Here is an 18916-nt window from a genome sequence, read left to right on the forward strand (position 1 = left end):
TTGGTTGTGATTTCACAATGCTGATGTTTTTTCTTGTTCCATTTCAATGGCTGATGGAAATGAAGGCGTGGATGAGAGGATCATTACCATTATCTCTAATCTATATGCCTTCTGTAACTTTGAAGCCCAATTTCTCTTTTCTGTAGTCACTGGGGCTACCTATCAGTTGGCTGACAATGTCTATTTTCAGTCCCTGATCATGAGAAGACAATATACCTTTTCCCTTGGCTAAGTAATAATGTTACCCTATCTTTCTCCCATAACCCAATTGCATAAATCATTTGTGTTGCATCACTCTTTTTCTGGAACTCACTTAAAATTTTCCTGTCTACCCTGGTGTCCTAGTATGTGCCCCATACCAGATACACAGCAACACCCCTAGCTTGTCAGTCTTACTTTGGGGCCTAAATAAAGTTTATATACTTGTCTTATTTACTACTCTATTCTGTACCTGGCATTTTTTCAAAATACATTTCAGCTAAGATGAGGAAAAGGATAATGAAGAGAAAGCAGGTGAAGTACAACAACAGAATGGCAGTTTAAATAATATATAATATTGATGGTGATTGATGATCATATAATAATGATGATGACGATACTACTGTATTAGTACCCTTTTTTTTTGGCAGGGGAGACTCTTTCTATGTGCCATGCCCTGGTTCAGCGTTCACATGCTGTGTCTCATTTAATTCTCACAAAAATGCTAATAGGTCTGTATTACAGTGATCTTTATTTTATGGGTGAAAATACAAATTTCAGAGAAGTCAAGTGATTGAACTAATGCCACACCTCTAGTAAGGTTGAAAAACTTTGATGCAAACTCACATTTGATTTTCAGAGCCTAAGCTCTAAGCAACCAAATTCTAGGCAAGCAATATTGGCAAGAAATAAAAAATTTTACATGATAAAGATAAAAGACCAAGTAAGAAAAGTAAGATGAGCCTAATGTGAAGTTTGAACGTGAAATGCAAGCATCAGTGGTACAAAGGAAGCACTATTTTGACTCTAAGCTTCCTAGCAGTAGAAGTGAAGAAGAGAAAAATTATTTCTTAAAAATTTACAGCATCCATAAGGTAAAAAACCAAACAAAAGCACACAAACCAAAAAAAGCCAAACAACTGCTCCAGAAGGAATAAAAATTAATGGTAACAGACAAATGAGCAGAGGCTGAATCATTTTCTATAAAACTGGTGATTCTCAGTTCTGTAATTTGGATCTGGATACATAATGCAGAATTTTCCGTAACTGTAAGAAAAGGGAAATGGAAGGCAAAATTTCTCTTAGGCTGGAAGAAAAGATAACCTTTGTGTCGGAGTTTCATTTTCCACCTCCAGCAGCCTATCTCTACAATCACTTTATCAATTATAATTCCTCATTGCTTATCTTGTCTGTCTTCCAGGCAGCAGAGAAAGAAAGAATAAGGTCATTTCTTTTGTTCTTCCACATCTCATCTCCTTATTCTGCTTTTAGAACAGAAAGAAAGTTGAAACCACAAACAGCTTCACCTCCATTGCACTAATCAAAGTAATAAATGAACTGTCCTTTTAGAGACCAAGTGGTCTCTTCCTTACGAGAATATGAACATATTTTATAAGCACGTAAAGGTCATGAAAATGACTGCTTTGATGATAATAAAGAAAATAACATGATTTCTATGGTTTATAAAACTCTCAGATTCATAGCCGGATTCATAATCGCTATCCCCCATAACTACTCTGATCTAAGAAATGGCCCTTCACCCTCTCAATGGTTCAGCCAGAAATGAAGACGGCCATCTCCCTCTCCATGAACTCCCTCTTTCAACGTCACTTCCTATCAATTTGACTTCCAGTCTATGTCTTAAATCTCTCTATTCTCTCCCTCTCCATTCAAACATCTTCACCCAAGTTACCACCATCTTTCACCTGAACTATGGTAATACTTTCCTAACTAGTCCACTTGCCTTCAAATGTGTACATCCCACCCATCTCTTCCCCACTCTGCAGCCGGAAGGAATGTGTTTGAGGTGCGTGTTGATCATGCCACTCTTGTTATTTGAAAATCTTTCAATGGTTTTTCATTGAGCTTAAAATAAAGCCCAAGTTCATGACCATGGTTGACAGGGCTCTGCATGAGTTGGCCCCTCTCTACTTCTCTAGCCTCATCTTTTACAAACACTCTCACTCTCGGCTCCTACTATACTCCTCTCTTGGATCCTTGAGTAGGATAGGGAAACTTTCCCCCAGTTGTCTTCTGGAATGCTCCAAACCAGATCAACTCGTTGTGGTTATGCTCTCATAGCCCTCAGGATATCATCTCTATAGGTTAACGACCATTGTAAATAACTATTTCTGGAATTATTTATGATATCTGGTTTACCTCTTTACCAGAATCACCATGAGAGAAGGAAAACTGGCACCTTGCTCAGTACCATATCTTCAGAATCGAGCCTAGATATACTACCTGACATATAGTAGGCACTCAAATGTTGGCATCATAAATAAATAATAATCAATGAATCAAAAATAAAATATAAGGCCACTATCAAGATGGCATGCACAGCAAACTGTTTTTCTAGAAATAAGTAGATTTTGTACCCTCCTCAGTAGCCTTTATTCATTCTTTTTGGTAGCACACACGTATGAAGTGGCGATACATATTAAGGATGACTCCCTTGTTCTGTGTGAGTCTATTGTTATGGCACTAAGTAAAGGAAATTGGCCCGTATATTGTTTAAACCCTTAGCTACCTGCCACTAAATCTGTGTTGGAGTCTTCTTTTTTTTTTTTTTTTTTTGCTAGAAGAAAAAAATGAAACTGTCCTGAATTTTCAGCCCTGGTTCTTAGTATTTGATATCCAAATATGATCTGATGGTAGAACTCACAGTTGATCCCTGGAGAATAAAGAAAAGTCTACAAATGTTAAAAATAAAAAGAAAGCACTTAGAATTTCATTATACTGAACCTAGAAGAAATCCCCCCAAAAGCCTCCTAGTCCAGCCTCTCTGTTCTAGAGGAAATAAAAAGACCTAAGAACAGGAAGAGGCTTACCTGAGGGAATACACTGACTTCACTTGTGTGGGTCACGTTAGAATACATCTCCTCATCTGATGTTCTCTCTCTTTCTCTCCCTCTCACAGCACTATCCAGCAGAACTTTCTGCAATACTAGAAATGTTCTGTATCTGTGCTGGCCAAGATGGTAGCCACTATCCACGTGTGGCTATCAAGCACTTGAAATGTGGCTAGTGCAACCAAGGAAATGAATTTTTTAATTTTTAATTTTATTTCATTTTAACTAATTTAAACTTAAATAGCCTCATATGTCTAGCGGATACTTTACTGAACAGCACAGCTCTAAAATATACCAGCTAGGTTATGGAAAATAAACCCTGTGACATCAAATAATTTTCAGTAAGCTAGAAGAAAAATTTGAATCACCTGACAGTAACCTTCCAAAACTAGGATATCATAGAAGAAGGTAGAATGGGCTTGGTTACAAGTAATAGAAAAAAAATAAACAAATGAAAACAATGCAAACTGCAGTAAATAATAAAGAGGATGTATGGCTTCTTGCAGGTAGACAGTTCACAGGTGGGGCTCACCTCCAGGTGGGTTTGACCCAGTAACTCCACTAAACTATCAAGGATCTAGCTCATTTTCAACTCTCTCTCTGCCCTTCAAGGTGTCATTCTAAGGCAGGCTCCCCACCATGGATGAAACATAGCTGCCAACAGCTGTCTGGGCTATGAGCTTCTTCATCCATATAATGGCAACAGAAAGGATTGTTTCAAGAAGCTCTCTCAGATGAACAAGAGTCTTTCTTAGCATCCCCCAGCAAACCATTTCTCACGGCTCCTTAGCTTGACTTGGGTCACTTGCCCCTCCTTGAGCCAGTTACCTTGGCCAGGGGGACAAGGTCACATTGTTGGACTTTGAGCTGCACCATAAGCCCCAGACCCAAATCAAGAGAGAAATCAGCTTCCTCCAAAAGAGATGAATGGAGTGAGGGAGGTTTGATACTTAAATGAAAATTAAGACAATAATGAGGAAGAAAGGATGAATATTAAAGACAATCACAGTGTGGACAAAAGTTAGTAATGTTTTCATATGTCCCTTTAGGACTAAAGTACTTTGCCATTTTTATAACTTTTTTCTACTTGTAAAGTAATATATTAGTATTTTTGAAAGGTAGTAAACTTAAGATCTAAATAGAAAATTTTTAAACTCATCTAGAATCTGTCACATGAAAGTCACCAGTATTAGCATTTAAGTGCACATTCTCCTTTCACTTTCTAAAAATGCCTGGTTGGTTTTGTTGCATATATATATATATATATATATATATATATATATATATATATATATACACACACACACACAGACACACACACATAGGTCTTATAATCTGCTTTTTTTTCTCTGAAAATATCACATTTTCCAATGTCAATAACTATTCCTCTAATGGTGACCTTAATCTATATAACCAACCTAAAGTACTTTTCTTTTTCTAAACATTCCTCATCCCTCTGTTGCTTGTAAATTGTGGTTAATCTTACTTTTGTGGCAGGAAACTTCCTTCTACGCAAGACAGAGAATTAACAACAAGAATATTTTTCTTTTCTCTATAGGATCCTATATGACGCCAATGGTTAACTACAACAGAAAAACATAAATCCCTTTTGCCTGCTGTGGGTTTAAATCCTGTGAAATTTTCTTGACACTCTAGGTTTGTACTTGATCTGCCTTCAAGTAAATTTCTCTTCTGGTCTTTGTCTTATTATTAATGTGGCTGATTATCTATTCTCGTTTATCTGGTTTGAATTTTAATTGTGGGAAAGAGATAATTTTCAGAAAAAGAAAAAAACTGAAAAATAGAAATACGTATCTTTTAATCCATATCTCCTTGGGCCTCCCTCCTTTGATTTCTTTATGTTTTGACTTGGTCAGTGAGGCAGTATAATAGAAGGGCTAAGAGAATGGGCTCTGCAGTCAGACAGCTTGGGTCCTTCTTTCAGCAACACCACTTACTAACTGCCCAGTCCTATTTAAGTAATTTTCCCTGAGTTGCCTCACCGATTCAAAGGATTATCATTAAGATGCACATCAGAATGTCTGGCATATTACAAATCTCTATAAACTTTTAAAATTAAATTTGATATCTAGGCTCTAAGATTTAGCTCTAAGTTTTAAGATGTTTTCTTATGCCTTTGCAACCTCAACTTTTTAAATTTGAGACATTCTTGCTCCCCTTCCATCTCCACTTACCTTTCCTATTCCCCTTCCTTCTCCCAAATTGACCTACTTTTCTAGATTTGGTTCTGGTGCACTGTTCTCCATGGAGTTTTTCTTGGCCTCCCAAGTCTAGGGTGGACACCCCTCCCCTCCACCTCGATAAGATTCAGTGCCAACCACATGTGCTACAGCATCTACTGCTCGGTGCCATATTTGTCTGTTTTCTTTTCTTTTCTCTTCACTTCACTAGACTAACTTTCATTTCCAAATCCCCAGATAAAGCATAGTGCCTTTCAGGCCTTCAAACATAATGCCTTCTTGACTCAAAGCTTTTGCACAATTTTTTCCCTCTTTCTGGAACATTCTTCCATTTATTCTTTTCCCAGATGGCTCTTTTTTTATCCCTCTGACCTCAGAGAGACTTTCCCTGACCCTATCATTCCCTTTTTGAAAACATGCAATGTTTTTCCAATGCACAGAATATAATGTGGTTTAAAAACCACAGACCAGGGCTTCCCTGGTGGAGCAGTGGTTAAGAATCCGCCTGCCAATGCAGGGGACACGGGTTTGAGCCCTGGTCCAGGCAGATCCCACGTGCCACAGAGCAACTAAGCCTGTGTGCCACAACTACAGAGCCTGCGCTCTAGAGCCTGCGAGCCACAACAGTTGAAGCCTGCGCACCTAGAGCCCGTGCTCCTCAACAAGAGAAGCCACCGCAATGAGAAGCCCATGCACCGCAACAAAGAGTAGCCCAACTAGAGAAAGCCCGCATGCAGCAACGAAGATCCAATGCAGCTAAAAATAAATTAATTAATTAATAAAAAAAATTTTTTTAAGTAAATAAAAACCACAGACCACAAGACCCAACACAACCAATGTCTGCCCATATTTTCAATCTAAATATCATTCCATTCTCCCTACCTACTCCCACATTCACCATGCTCCAGTCACTCTGATCTTCTCTCAGTAATGCATTCAGGTATCCATTCATTCAGCAAGCATTCATGCCACAAACCAAGTACAGAGAACACAACTCAAGAACTGGTTCACAAGATAATCATTGCCCCATCTCACATACTCCAAATACTATCTAGATTCAGGGCCTTTGTACAGGCTCTAAACTCCTGTTTTATTCATCACTGTTCACTCTCCATCGGACAATGTACCTGGCACATAGTAGGTGCTCAATCAGTATTTATAGACTAGATGAATAAATGAACGTGTCAGTGAATGAATAAACACAGCCATTTCTCATTTATTCATGTTTTAGGTGTTTTATGAATTTGCAGCAGTATTCTAAGCAAGCGGTTGGCAGTGGGCTGAGCAGGGAGGAGGCTGGGAAGAATTTCAGATGATGTGTCTGTACACGTATGGGTGTCTGTGTGGGAATCTGAGTCTTAGAACGCCTAAATGTGCATCTCCATCCACATCCCAGTGCCAGAGAGAAAGGTTTTTTGCATGGCTTGTTTTTTCTCATCCACCCTTTTGTCCCTTTCTCCTATTACACCATATTGAAAGTAGGCTTTTCCCACTCTTAGTTTCCACCCTCACGTTCATACTGTAATGATGAGCATGTGGTATCTCTAAGAGTCCCAGCTCAGAGAGGAGAATACAGCAGTTGCTAGTTTAGAGTAGAGGAAAAGAGAATTATAAAAAGGAGTTCAAGGGAAATGCTGGACATGATTGAAGCAGGTAGGACAAAGTACTTGAGCACACCCAATACACACCCAAGTATTTAGGGAATACTTAGATTCCCTAAACCAGAGGTCCTCAGTCTTGACTGAGTTACAATAACTTGGGGAGATTTTAAAACTCTAAATGCCCCGGACCCTACCTCAGATCACTCAAAACAGGATCTCTGGAGGTGGAACTCAGGCAACAGTGTTTCTCAAAGCTCCCTGAGTGGTTCCAATGTGCAGCCAAGTTTGAAAACCACTGACTAAAACAAAAAATTACTGCAGTAAGTCTCTGGTCACTGTGGCAACCCCACAAATACCTGCGATCTCTTGTTAATTAGTTGCCAACTAAGAGGCACGTTCTCTGTGTTTAACAGATTGAAGGTTAGCCCAGTGTATGCATCTTTATTGAAAGCTTACTATGTGCTTGATATGATAATATTTACCATATAAGAACTCTATTTCATTAATTTGGGGTTTTTTCCTACCTCATATTTAACTGCATAGATGATGTGAACCTTAGGTGTTCCAAGCGATGGTTAGTAAACATCATGATTGCTCCATTTACATACATCCCCTCTCCCTGATTTTCTATCATTTAGCCACAACCCCCCCGTACTGAGCTAACTGCTGGTTCTAGGAGGCTCTCCTGTGGCTCAGGGTAGCCCCATCCCCTGGCCATAATCAGGGATAAGCACAAAACTCAGTTTGTGCCAATAATATGCAAGGACAGGTTTCCAGAGATCTCTTGGAAAGACACTTTTTAATTCATCCAAGACAGCTTTAGGAAGTGATTTTTTTTTTTTTTCTTTTCTTCCAGACCTAAACAAGGAAGCAGGTCATTGACTAATAAGAGTCATTAACAAGCATTTGGAGATTCTGAAGAGGCACCAACCTTAACACAAGACTGATACCATGAAAAGTAGAGTGAACAAGTGTGGAAAAATGTCCTTTGATGAATCAAGCAAGTGCTAAAGTCCACTCAGTGTTAGACTTGCCCTGTAATAGTTTAAGGCAGTTTGAGCGTGGCTTTCTGTTACTTGCAACCAAAAGCATCCGAATTAATGGAGCATTAAGAGACAGCCTACAACAACGGAAATATAAAACTAAAAATATCCCAAAGATTGTTTAATCAAAACTTTCATTTTAAAAATGAGAAGATTAAGACCCAAACAGCTGAAATGACTCATGCAAGGTAGCACAATCTACCTGGCCTTAATGTTACATAGAATTGGGCCTAGATTTCAGGTGTCCTCATTTCCAGCCCATTGTTCGTTCTACTGAAGAATAAAGTCTTCATTGAAAACATTCACTTTAATTTTCAAATGTTGCTAAATTAGCTGTGATGACCCTAATTTTTAAAATGTCATTAAATCTCCTTGGAAGGAACTCTCTAGAAATACATATTCCCAGCCCTCTCTCAAAAGACATACTCAAAGCCTATACAGACCATTTGCTTTTCAAATGCAGACGTCATGAAAGAATATGCAAAACTGTTGAAAATATATATCACACAAGCCACCCCAACCAAAAAAAAATTTTTAAGTTCTATCCAGCTAGGCTGCTTCAGTAAATGATGTTGCTGAATATATAAAATACTTGAATCTAAATTTAAAAATGCTCCCCCACCCCTTGATTAACCAGATTGTCCCCTCCCCTATATATAGGAATGCTATGTGCCTGAGCCCACTTACCATCTGTCACCACATTTTCCAAACTTCTCTTCCACCCCCTCCTCTTACACAATCTTATCACATAAAAATATTAGATTTCAGGGATTTGTATAATTTCATTAAATTTTCTGAGCCAAGTAAAAATAGACGAAGTACTGGTATCTCAAACTGACTCAGATTTTGAGTGTCCAACACATATCCATGGTAGCCAGTAATGCCCTTTAGGCAGAACTCATGTGCCCAAGAATAACAAGAATAAGTCTTTTCCCTTATTATGGCATTTCATATTAGAAATTTTCAGGTGTTCCCCATATAGCCGAGAAGGATTTGGATAGCTTCCAGAGAGTCCTGACTCATATACCATCATATTGCTTTGTTTATTACCTTTCATAAAGATTTGTGAGTTTTCTCAGATCATTAGAAAAATACTTAGAAGCCAATTGGGGATTATGCATGTTGCTATTTCCCCTTCGCAGTTTGGGAAATGATTTTTAATCATCTGAATACAGGGCACCTCTACTCACCCAAGTGCTTAAGGTAGAAGTTTAAGAGTCTTTTGTTGCTCGCTTTCCTGATTCTCACATACAATCTATCCAAAATCTCAGCCAATGCTTTTGTTTCCAGACCCCACAGGAGGTCTCTGAGGAATGACCAGTGAGATTGGCTATAAAATAATAAGTCCACTACACAATGAAGAATTGTTAGGGATGGCCCTCTGAACTAGGTTCTTTCCTGCTTCTCTGCATAGGTAGGAGAAATGAGGCTTATAATGAGCATCCTATTATTTCTACCAAACATCCCTCTTTCTCCCATCCCTAACCCAGGTGGTCCCAAAGGGTACATCAACCACAGTGCCTCAACTATTCTGTGATCACAGAGGTAGTCACATGACTCAGGCCTGACCAATCAGGAATTCCCATGTCCTGCCAGCAGAAATTGGTCCAAGGGTGGTATATTATCCAAGAAGAACACTGGGAGAAAGGGATTTGCTCCCTTTATAACATAGACTTGGGGCTACTGGTGACTGTTTCTATCTGCCATTAGAAAAATTCTGCCTGTGGCAGCAGAAAGCACAGTCACACCCAGAAAAGAAAGAGACAAACTAAAACTGAAAGACAGAAAAGGAGAAAGAGGGGATAAGAAGAGAGTCTAAATCAGGGGTCAGCAAACTATGTTCTGCCTCCTGTTTTTGTAAATTAAGTTTACTGGAACACAAATACACCCATTTGTTAATGTACTGTCTATAAATGCTTCTATGCTACCATGGTAGCGTTTAGTTGGAATAGATACCAAACCTAACTGAGAATGCCTGAATTAGGACATATGAAGTATCTTGTCCTTTTCAAAGATCTTGTAATTTATTGAAGGGCCAGAAATGTAAATACGTATTTATAGCATATAAGATAATGGGAAAAAACAAAATATGGAATAAAAAGAACACACAACACCTAACAAAGAAACAATGGTAACAAAGACGATAATTAGACTACTGATGAAGGCATCTACCATTTACTGATTGCATATTATGTTGATGCTTTACATATTAGATATTAGATATTTTCACTCATCCTCCAAACAATCTTGCAAAGTAAATGTGTCAGTTAGGATAGGACAAGACTTGCTGCAATAACAAATGACCCCAATATCTCTTGCTACATATCCATGGTGGATCAGTAGAAGGCTCTGCTTACTGTTAACAGCCAAGACCTCAGGATAATGGAGGTTCCTTCTCAACACATGCTTCCATATTTGCTTCACGGAGGGAAGGGACCATAGCAAATCACACGCTGCCTCTAAAAAACTTCTATGCACAACTGAAACACAGAACTTCCACTCAGATTGCATTAGCAAAAACAAGTCATATAATCATGCGTAAATTGAAAAGTACTATCATGTGCTCAGAAGAAGAGCTGGAAATATTTAGAGAATACCAGGAACGTTTACCCAAATAAATACTGGGTAAAAACCTTTCCAGTGAGGAAATACAAGAGAAGTTAGGAGACTTCGTCAAAGACAGAGTTAATAAGTAGTAGTGTTTGAATTGAACCCGAGTCAGTATGATGCTAAATTCCAAGCTCTTTTATGTTGTACCACGTCAATGTCCTTTCTCATCATCTTTGTGTTGGAAAATAGTAGAGATTACTGATGAAAGGAATAGTAGGTTTACATGATTGAGGACCAAGAAAGAGATGTAAAATGTTTAGACTTGATGAGCTTGCAAAAAGCAAATCCTTTAAACTTTTTGATAAAGACATTTACATTATGTAAGCAGTATTTAAGAAAGATATAGATGGCAGTTCAACCAGAGAATTTGGCCTGGGGTGGGATGATTACAGGGAGGAGAGGGCAGTATGGAAACAGGAATGAGATAATACAATAAAAAAGAAGGGAGTGAAAGAGAAAGAGAGAAGGAGAGGTTGAGGGAAAGAGAATTAATAGCTGCAAGGGAGATTTTGGGCTGAGACCATCCCTGTTCTTGGGTACTTTAAGTATAATTCTTTCCTAAAAGGTTCAGGTTCAAATATATATGAGACAGAGTTACTATTTCTTTTAGAGGCTTGTCAAGTGTGAAAGAGGAGGAAAAATCTGTTTGTGAAGGGAGTTTACAGTATACTTAAAGTTTATTTTAAAAATAAATAGGACTCGATAGATAGGGCAATAAACAACAGGCCCCACCAGGAACCTGCCAGGAGCACTAACAGGAAGCATCTGTAGGCTGCCAAGAGCCAGAAATAAGAATGAACAGTTCTTATCGTCAGAGAGTCACAGGAACATTCACAAACAAAAAGGATATTTGGGGGTGCAGCATCTCTAAGCCAAGATACTCTCTGTCATGAACGCACTCACAGTTTATATAGAATACACCCACACAGGTAAAGCCACATCTGAATCAGATGTTGCTCGTTCCCTTTGCTGTGAGTTCCAGGTTTTGTTTTAGCCTACAATTGTGACACAGCATACAAAAATATGTAGAGACCTTTAGAGAAATTTAATACCACAGGAACATAAAACTTTGCGTGACCTCAATAATTAAGAAGTATGTATGACCAGAAAAGAGTCCAAAGGTTTATTATTGATATTTTAATATTTATATTTATGTGCTCCCCCCAAAGGTTTATTATTGATATTTTAATATTTATATTTATTAAATTCACAGAGGTCTGATTAATTATGGATATGTGCTTACCATGTGCTGAGCATGATCACAGGAGCTGAGGATACAGGCGTGAAGAGAAACAACCTTTACTTTCCTGGAATCTCCTATTTTAGCGAAGGAGGAAAATGAGAAAAATAAATAAGGTGATTAAAGATTGGACTAAGTGATATAAAGCTATGAAAATAATAATGTAATAGAAAACCAAGGGACAAGGAGTGGGACCCACCTGAGGCAGTGTCCAGGTGGCCCTTTGGAGTGGTGGGCTTTTAGCTAGGACTTGAAAGGTAATAAGCGAACCATGTGATGACAAAGCATAATATATGTTTGGTCCTGTTTCAATTAACAAAGACTTTTTTCTGGAGACAAAAATATAATAGAGCTGGGTTATAAAGCTCATTGGATGAGGAATCAAGATAACTGAGTCTCTTTTCTGCCAGTTAATAGCTGTATGCCCTTAAGCTAGTCACATAAACTTTACGAGTCTGATTTCTTCATCTGTGAAATGTGTGGGTTGAGCCCAAGGATCTCTAAGGTCTCTTCTGGCACGAAAAGTTTATACTAATCCTCCCTGTCCCTACGGCATGTGTGTGCGTAGAGCACATGCGCGCACGCACACCCTCCCCCCCCCACACACAGAGGACATAGGTAAGTCTCCTATTTTCTAACTGTTGTCTGGAATAAACTCTGGGCAAAATATGAAATGCTCATGCAATATAATTTCAACATAAGTGAAAACCACCATATCTATCCTTAGCATCTTCCCAAAACTCATCCTTTCTATAAAGGTCCCTGGGGACAAATGCGACTACCTTACCTTAGACGATATACCCACACCCCTCTCTCAAACTACCGGTCTCTGGCCATAGCCTCTGATACTCCAAGTGTGCGTGACTCTTCTTCCACACTCTCCCCCCAACACAGCCCAATCCAATTTCATCTGATTGGACCAGACGTGAACACCCAATTCAAGGAAGAATCAACCATAGGCTGACCAATGACCAGGGAAATAAAGGGAAAAGGTGAGTTCAGGCCAACCCATCCACTTCCAAGGAAGCTGGATTTGGGACTGTGAAACATTGGATGGGTTGATAGCAGGGCAAAAAATTAAGGACACATGAAAGACTGCCAAAGCATAATGATAACAAAGCATTCGAACGAAGTCTGTGGCCTCTGTGATTGTTGAGGCTCCCAGAGCTGTTTAGATCCAGATTCACCCCCCAGTTTCATTTCCCATGAGACCCTGGCTTTACAGTATTTCCTGTCCCCTATTTCTATGAACTTTCTGTGTCCTATGAACAATCCCCATTTCTACCAAACTAGCTTAGCTGGATTTCTTTCCGCCAAATTGCATTCACTAAAACAAAGGGTGGCTCATTCAATCAATAAGCTAAGCTCCATGGAAATGTTCATGGTGACCTGATTTAGAAACAGCAGTAATAAATGAAAATGGGGGAAAGGCTCTGCTTTCATGAACTAGAGGTCAGATGGCCATGAGAGGCTGGCATAGGGAGAGGTGAATGGCACCTGAAGCAGAAAATGGATTCCAGAAAATATGCAGTTTGGGGGATGCTCCAAAATTGGTCTGGAAGGACCTCAAAGAGATGAGTAGGATGGGAAAATTTGACCTACAATTTTGCTAATGAGCAGTGCTTAACTCTGTAGGAAATAGCCCCAAAAGCTCTCAGATACGTTGGTCTTTCTCTCCACTCACCTTCCTCCCAGCACAATGCATAATATATAGTAAAAAAAAAAAACAACTAATATTTATTAGTGGAGGCATAAAATTCTTCTTTCAGGAAACATACAGGAAGATATTTTCTCCTAGTCTCTCCTCAAAGAACTTTGTATTTTCCCACCCCTGCATAACTCTTTAGAAGTTTTTCTTACTTCTATGGCTTATGCGCCTCAAATTAGGGATCACAGGGAGACAAATCAAGCCCGTCGTTTTTAAGAAGATGGTATGGAGTGATCGTCCAATAGTCACTTCCAACTGCCATCTGTGACAAGTCTGTAAAACATTTCGTTTGCATAATATATGGGAACTCTATTAAAATACAGCACACTGTTAAAGGAAGTGGGAATATTCTAAGTCAAATTATGTCTCCTCATAAAACCATCCCCCTAGCACTGGCAACAAAGCAGAGTTCTCCTGTATTGCTTTAAATAAGAAAACCTACTGCTCAAGGAATTACTGAGTAGATGCTAAACCTAGTTTAATCCAACGCTGCCGACATGTTGTGAAGTTATAACAAGAAGAAGGCTGAGCAAAGGTCATTTAGCAGAAAGATGCCTGTTTGGATTGAACATCTCCTTCCTCTAGAGCAAGCAAGGACAGAACAGCCATCAGTTTATAAAAGCAGGCACTGGGTGCGATCCATAATGTAGACCTATATATCTGACCTAAAAAGGCCAAAGCTCGTGTTTCCAGAATAGAATAATGTATGTCAAATGCCTTACCTGGAAGAAAAGATCTTTATGTTTAGTCAGAAGTGGGCCAGCAAACTAATATCTTGACAGCATGCTGGAGATTCTAGCAAAGGAGGACGGCGGCTTCTTGGGTTTTTCTTTTTCCCTGCCTCTGCCTCTAAAACACCGATGACATCCTTGCTCTAAAAAAGGACATTTTGTTTGTCCAGGTGCAGAATTTTTAAAAACGTGCTATTATTCTCACAACTTCAAGCCTGCTTTTGGCTACAGATGTAGTTTTTCAAAAGCATCAGGTTCTCAAAGACCATGGTTGTTAATTAATGACCATTTACATCAGCCCAACAGCCTAGCCATATTTCAGTGATCAGTTGGGGAAAATCTGAAGGAGAAACAGGACAGGAGAGCATGGCAGAGAGTTTCTTACCTTCAGTGTTTTAATCAGAGCAGTCTAATAAAGTTATCTGTATTATCAACGACTTCAACTTCACTGTCAAAGTATTTCTACTGAAATGCAAGCCCAGGAAATAACCTTAGGAGGCATTTTTAATAGTTTGGTTCCAACTCTGTACAGGGTGCCCAACCAGAGGCTGGAAAAGCTTATAAATGGTTTTCCTTCCCAAATAGCCTGAATGACAGCCAGGCCCAGGTCATACTTCTCTCAAGACAGATGGTGAAAGCGCAGTTTACTGTTCAGTTCTCATTCACTGCTGTCTTTTGTAAGACAGCCTCTAAAGAGAGAGGCTAAAGCCATTCTGCCTAATTTTAGCAATACCAGGATGAAACCTTGTGTTTTCATACTATGGGTCACTTCCCTGTAGTGTTTTATGAAACTTGCCTTAAATTTGTCACCCTAAATTCATACCTGGTCAAATTTAGATACTCTCCTAAAACAGAAGTACAAGAGAAGCTTGTAATTTTCTGGGTCATTTCTGACACAATTGTCCATCTCTTGATTTGGGCAGGTGTTTCACATTTGCAGATCTCTGGCTCATCTTGTTTTCACGGCTCCATCTCTTTTATCCCATGATGTCACTAAAGAGAAGCAAAGATCCAACAAATGCTTAAATCTGCCACATCTGGATTTGTGTTTTCCTTGAATAAGATTAGTGAGTGCTGACTTGGACCAGCCACTGAGCTACATGCTTATACTCTTTAGCTGTGTCCATCTCACGACATGGAAAGATTAATGTCATTTTATAGATAAGGAAATGGAGCCTCAGATAGGTTAGGTGCCTTTTCCCAAAGTTATATGGCTCATACCTGGCTGAGCAGAAATGCAAACTTGGGTGTAAGCTTATAGCCCCACATGCTAACCCACCTCACTGATCAGCTCCTTCTTTAATTCCATTACCCAGGGGCGTGCTTAAGCACTGAGTCTAGAAACAAGGCCTGATCAACAGCAGCCTTACCTTTGACAGTCCAATCCAGGCTTCTGTTTTGGCGAATTCCCACCTGGCCACTAAAAGCCGGTATTATTTTGTGCCTGGACTGGAAGAAAGGAAATTGATTTTCTTTGGGGTGAATACAAAGACACCTCAGGCAGGTCTTGTCCCATGAAAAAGCCGGCTGTGGTGCACCCATGCACTTACTTATATTTAATCCCCTCATATAGCGCAAGTTCCATAAGTTCAGAGACCTAGTCTTATATCCCAAGTTTGGAGCCCAGAATGTGGCACTTAGATATCCAAGTATTTGTTCAATGAATGAATGAATTAATGAATGAGTAAGTGAGTGAACAGAAACTTCAAGATCCAGGCACAAGAGACCCCAGTGTAGGAGCCTTTCACTCCGTGTCCTGCTTTCACCAACTGTACTGCTGATATCAGCCCATTCCCGGGTTCCTGGTTTCTGCATTATTAACCCAATACGATCCCCAGCTCCAGCGCTTCCCTTGCGTCTCTCTCCCTGATAGAAAGCCCGGTCCACCTACAAGCTTACCATTAGTTTTAGAATGAACTTAAAGTTTCTCAGGGGGGTTACTTTCATACTACCCTCTGCATACCATAGCCTCCAGGGAATGAAAAGAAAAGAGAGATTGTTTTTATGGTAATCAGACTTCTTAACAATGAAATGGTCTTGTTAATGGTCTATCATTTTCATTCATTCAGAATAGGTTTATTGAGCTCCTACTGTGTGCCAGGTAGTTGTAAGAGCTGAGGGTATTGTGAGGATGAAAACAAAGAGGACGAGCGCCTTTGCCATTATAGAACTTAAATTCCAGAGAAGGGAGCCACTCAGTAAACTAAGAGTAAAACATAGGATGTTTTAGGAGGTGATAAACAGAAAAAAGAAAAACAAAGAATAGAAGTGGGATAGGAACTGCTGACAGTGGAATGCAACGTTAAATAGGGTGGGCGTTAAGCATTTAATTGTATTCCTCCTCCAAAGAGCTACATTCAAGTCCTAACCACCAGTACCTCAGAATGTGACCTTATTTAGAAATAGAATATATGCAGACGTAATTAGTTGAAAAGAAGTCATAGCGGAGTTGGGTGGGCTCTTAGTCCAATATGACTATTTTCCTTTGATTGGAAAATAGTGTAAAGACACACAGGGAGCGCACCATGTGACTACAGAGGCAGAGATTGGAGTAATGCAATCATAAGCCAAGGAACACGAGGACTTCGGACTATCACCAGAAGCTAGGAAAAGGCAAAGAGGGATTCTACCCAGAGCCTCAGAGGGCATGTGGCCCTGCTGACACCTTAACTTGGCCTTATAGCCTCCAGAACCCTGGGAGAGAAAATAAATATCAGTTGTTTTAAGTCATCTAGTTTAGTACTTTGTAACGGGAGTGCTAGGAAACTAATATAGTGGGCAGGGAGGCCTCAACTGTGAGGATGGCATCTGATAAAAGACCTGAAGTTGGTGCGGGAGCCACCCACATGGCTATCTGGGGGGAGAGGGAACAGCAAGTACGAAGCCTCTGAAGTAGGAGTGGACCTAGCATGTTTGTGTGGTTGCAAGGAGGCCAGAGTGGTTGGGGTCGGCTTAGGAGAGGGAGAGTATTCAAGTCCAAATGTAATAAGATCTAAAGACCATGGAGTCTAGTGCTCAAACGTTAGCTGAGCGTCATAATTACCTGGCTGACTTGTTAAAACACAGATTGCTGGGCCCACCCCTGGATCCCTAGAGTTTCAGTAGATCTGGGGTAGGGTCTGAGAATGTGCACGTCTAACAAGTTCCTGATGCAGATATTGTTGGTCCAGGGGCCACTTTTTGAGAACCCTTATTGTAGGACATCATAACAACTTAGATCCTTGTTGTGTGTGAGCTAAAAGCTATTCGAGGGTTAGAAGAGAGGAGTGACACGGGAGGACTTCTGTTTTAGCAGGATGCTGTGCCTGTTGGGTGGGGAATAGACTCTAAGCGGGGGACCGGTGGAAGCAGAGAGGCCAGTTGTAAGATAATTGGAATAAAAAGTACATAATGTGAAGCACCTGTTTTTTGTTTTTTTTTTAATTTTATTTATTTATTTATTTATTTATTTATTTATTTATTTATGGCTGTGTTGGGTCTTCGTTTCTGTGCGAGGGCTTTCTCTAGTTGCGGCAAGCGGGGGCCACTCTTCATCGCGGTGCGCGGGCCTCTCACTATCACGGCCTCTCTTATTGCCGAGCACAGGCTCCAGACACGCAGGCTCAGCAATTGTGGCTCACGGGCCTAGTCGCTCCGCGGCATATGGGATCTTCCCAGACCAGGGCTCGAACCCGTGTCCCCTGCATTGGCAGGCAGATTCTCAACCACTGCGCCACCAGGGAAGCCCCGAAGCACCTGTTTAAAAGGAGCTATGAACCAGTATGTGTTATGTGTGACCCAGGGTGTTTTTTGGATGGGGGAGGAGCATTTGGGTTAGTTCAGAGAAAACTAATATATAAATAAGAGATTTGAGTTACCCTGGCCTTGAAAGCCTGGCATTCTTGGAGAACAGCACTTATTTAATAGGAGCTATATGACGTCTGCGTGTCACCAGCTTCCTCTCCACTCATGTCCATGCACAGCCAGTTTAGCAACCAAACACATGTCACATCTGGAAATTCTTAATAGGCCCTGTAGGTCACGGCTGGAGGGTTTTTTTGTTTTTTTGTTTTTTGCTTTTGAAAGAGTAAAGGGTCCCTTTACTCGATCCTAACACCAACTCAGAATTCTTTGAATTTTAAGAATTTTTGTTTGAGTAGCTAATGAGGACTTCGGTGTGTACATCTGTTAAAGCTCTCAGATCACTCCCAGAGTGACCTTTACGAAGGTCCTAAAATAGATTAGAATACCTATTATCTTTTTATATAAAGCTGAAATCTTACAGTGGAAGAAATTTCCAATGTAGAGAATGAAACAAAATACTAGGGTTAATGATGACCAAAAAAAGTAATATTTAGAAGAGAATCATACATCCAACCTCTTTAAAGCATTTGATTTCTATTAACACTTTCTCTTTCCACTTCCTGTGTGCTCTCACCTTCCTGTGGATCTATCATCTTAATGATACACTCACAACAGCTACACAGACGGCTTCAAAACATAATGGTTTTATTTCTTGGCTGTTTGAAAGGTTCTGAATTTTGTAATTTGTATTTTATAAATACCTTGACTTTTAAAAAAAAGGTAAATTTTGAAATACCCAAAATCCTGGAGAAAGACATAGCCTATGACCTTTCTACACCAAGGGAAAAGTGAAAAGTGAAGCATCTTCAAAGTGTTATTTAGAACACTTTAGTGTTGATACACTATATCAATTAGCTGTGTGACCCTAATGCAGAAACTAACTTCTCTG

General features: G+C 39.8%; 1 protein-coding gene across 3 annotated transcripts in view; it reads right to left on the reverse strand.

Moving 5' to 3' along the window:
- The window catches only part of TAFA1 (TAFA chemokine like family member 1), a 501884-nt gene extending 489878 nt beyond the window's left edge, over positions 1 to 12006 (reverse strand). For 2 of the 3 annotated variants that reach the window (XM_007192421.2, XM_007192420.3), the window contains exons 1-2: positions 11945 to 12006; positions 11749 to 11822 (exon numbers count right to left, since the gene is read on the reverse strand). In XM_007192421.2, coding sequence (XP_007192483.1) covers positions 11749 to 11751 — 3 coding nt within the window. In that variant the 5' untranslated portion in view covers positions 11752 to 11822; positions 11945 to 12006. Of the gene's footprint in view, positions 1 to 7046; positions 7112 to 11748; positions 11823 to 11944 lie in introns of those variants that run through there. The other variant, XM_007192422.3, reaches the window with a different exon arrangement.
- Positions 12007 to 18916: the final 6910 nt, after the last annotated feature.

The sequence above is a fragment of the Balaenoptera acutorostrata genome, chromosome 10, assembly GCF_949987535.1.
Source record: "Balaenoptera acutorostrata chromosome 10, mBalAcu1.1, whole genome shotgun sequence".
Lineage (NCBI taxonomy): Eukaryota > Metazoa > Chordata > Mammalia > Artiodactyla > Balaenopteridae > Balaenoptera > Balaenoptera acutorostrata.